Consider the following 1206-nt stretch of genomic DNA (forward strand, 5'->3'; position numbering starts at 1 on the left):
CGCACAGCTTTGTTTATTTATTCGAATGTGTTTTGAAGATATGTCTGTTAGAGAAGAACTGCAAACAATTTTACCAATGAAGGGACAAACGAGAGGTTTAGATATATATAATTCGTTTAAGTCTTTTATCACTAAAACAGAATTTCCAATACATAAACTGGTATCGATTATGACTGATGGAGCATAGATTATAATATTCCAAGTTTCACCAACTATCATTGCATTATCCATCAGCAAGCATTGTGCTCAAAAATATTAAACTCGGATGATGTGATGAATTTAGCATTTAAAATAGTTAATTCTATTCGTGGAAGCAGTTTGCAAAGACGCAGATTCAGAGTATTACTAAAGGAATGTGAATCTGACATCGGGGAACTGCTATTACACACTTATTTGCTAAGACGTGCAAAGTTTTTAAAAAGATTCTTGGATCTTTTGCCTGAAATAAAAGAATTTATGTCAACTGTTCTCGTATCATATCCTCAATTGGAAGATGATAAGTGGATGCGTAATCCTGCTTTTCTCTCTGACATTACAGGAAAGCTAAATGAATTAAATTTGCAACTTCAAGGAAAGAATAAAACATTGACTGAAATGATTAGCGACGTGAATGCATTCAAGGGGAAACTTACATTCCTAGAAGCACAATTGAGAAGAAGAGATTTAAAACAATTCGAAAATATGGCAGCTTAATCAACAGATAAAAACTCATATGAATACGATCAATACGATGCGGTGCAAACGATCGAAAAACGCTAGACAGACTGAACCACAGATTAACGACACGTGTATCTTATGCGTGCGCACTGCTCGCACTTACACTAAGCGAAATCTACCCGAAGTCCCGAAATACCTAACCTTTATACGTTCTGTGCTTCTGATACTTTAGTTCCGAATTTTTCCTTATTAAATTATTAAAAACTCGCCAGAAAGATCCAATTCAATTTTAATAATTGCATCTGTGCACATCTAAAGGTTACTCGTCATCTGATGTGCAATTTCAAGTCGAGAATTGCGTTTAAAGCAGCCATCCAGTTAATCTGTGGTTTAATCTGTCTGGCGCTTTTCGATCGTTTGCACCAAACCCGATCAATATGCTAATAAGATATACTCTGTTACAAAATGAATTTGATAGAAGATTTAAAGATATTTCAAAAATAGAGGATATAATAATATTCATGTCATTCCCATTCAATGATGAAATAA

General features: G+C 34.2%; 1 protein-coding gene across 1 annotated transcript; it reads left to right on the plus strand.

Annotated features, from left to right (window-relative positions):
• The first annotated feature begins 273 nt into the window (after positions 1-273).
• LOC143922319 (general transcription factor II-I repeat domain-containing protein 2B-like) lies at positions 274-693 on the plus strand. Its single transcript, XM_077445545.1, has one exon. The coding sequence runs from the start codon at positions 274-276 to the stop codon at positions 691-693; it is 420 nt and encodes a 139-aa protein (XP_077301671.1).
• The last annotated feature ends 513 nt before the right edge of the window (positions 694-1206 follow it).

Source organism: Arctopsyche grandis, chromosome 2 (genome assembly GCF_051622035.1).
Source record: "Arctopsyche grandis isolate Sample6627 chromosome 2, ASM5162203v2, whole genome shotgun sequence".
Classification (NCBI taxonomy): domain Eukaryota; kingdom Metazoa; phylum Arthropoda; class Insecta; order Trichoptera; family Hydropsychidae; genus Arctopsyche; species Arctopsyche grandis.

Excerpts from the sequence above, each read along its gene's own strand:
- LOC143922319 (XM_077445545.1), top strand. The coding sequence starts at position 274 with ATGAATTTAGCATTTAAAATAGTTAATTCTATTCGTGGAAGCAGTTTG.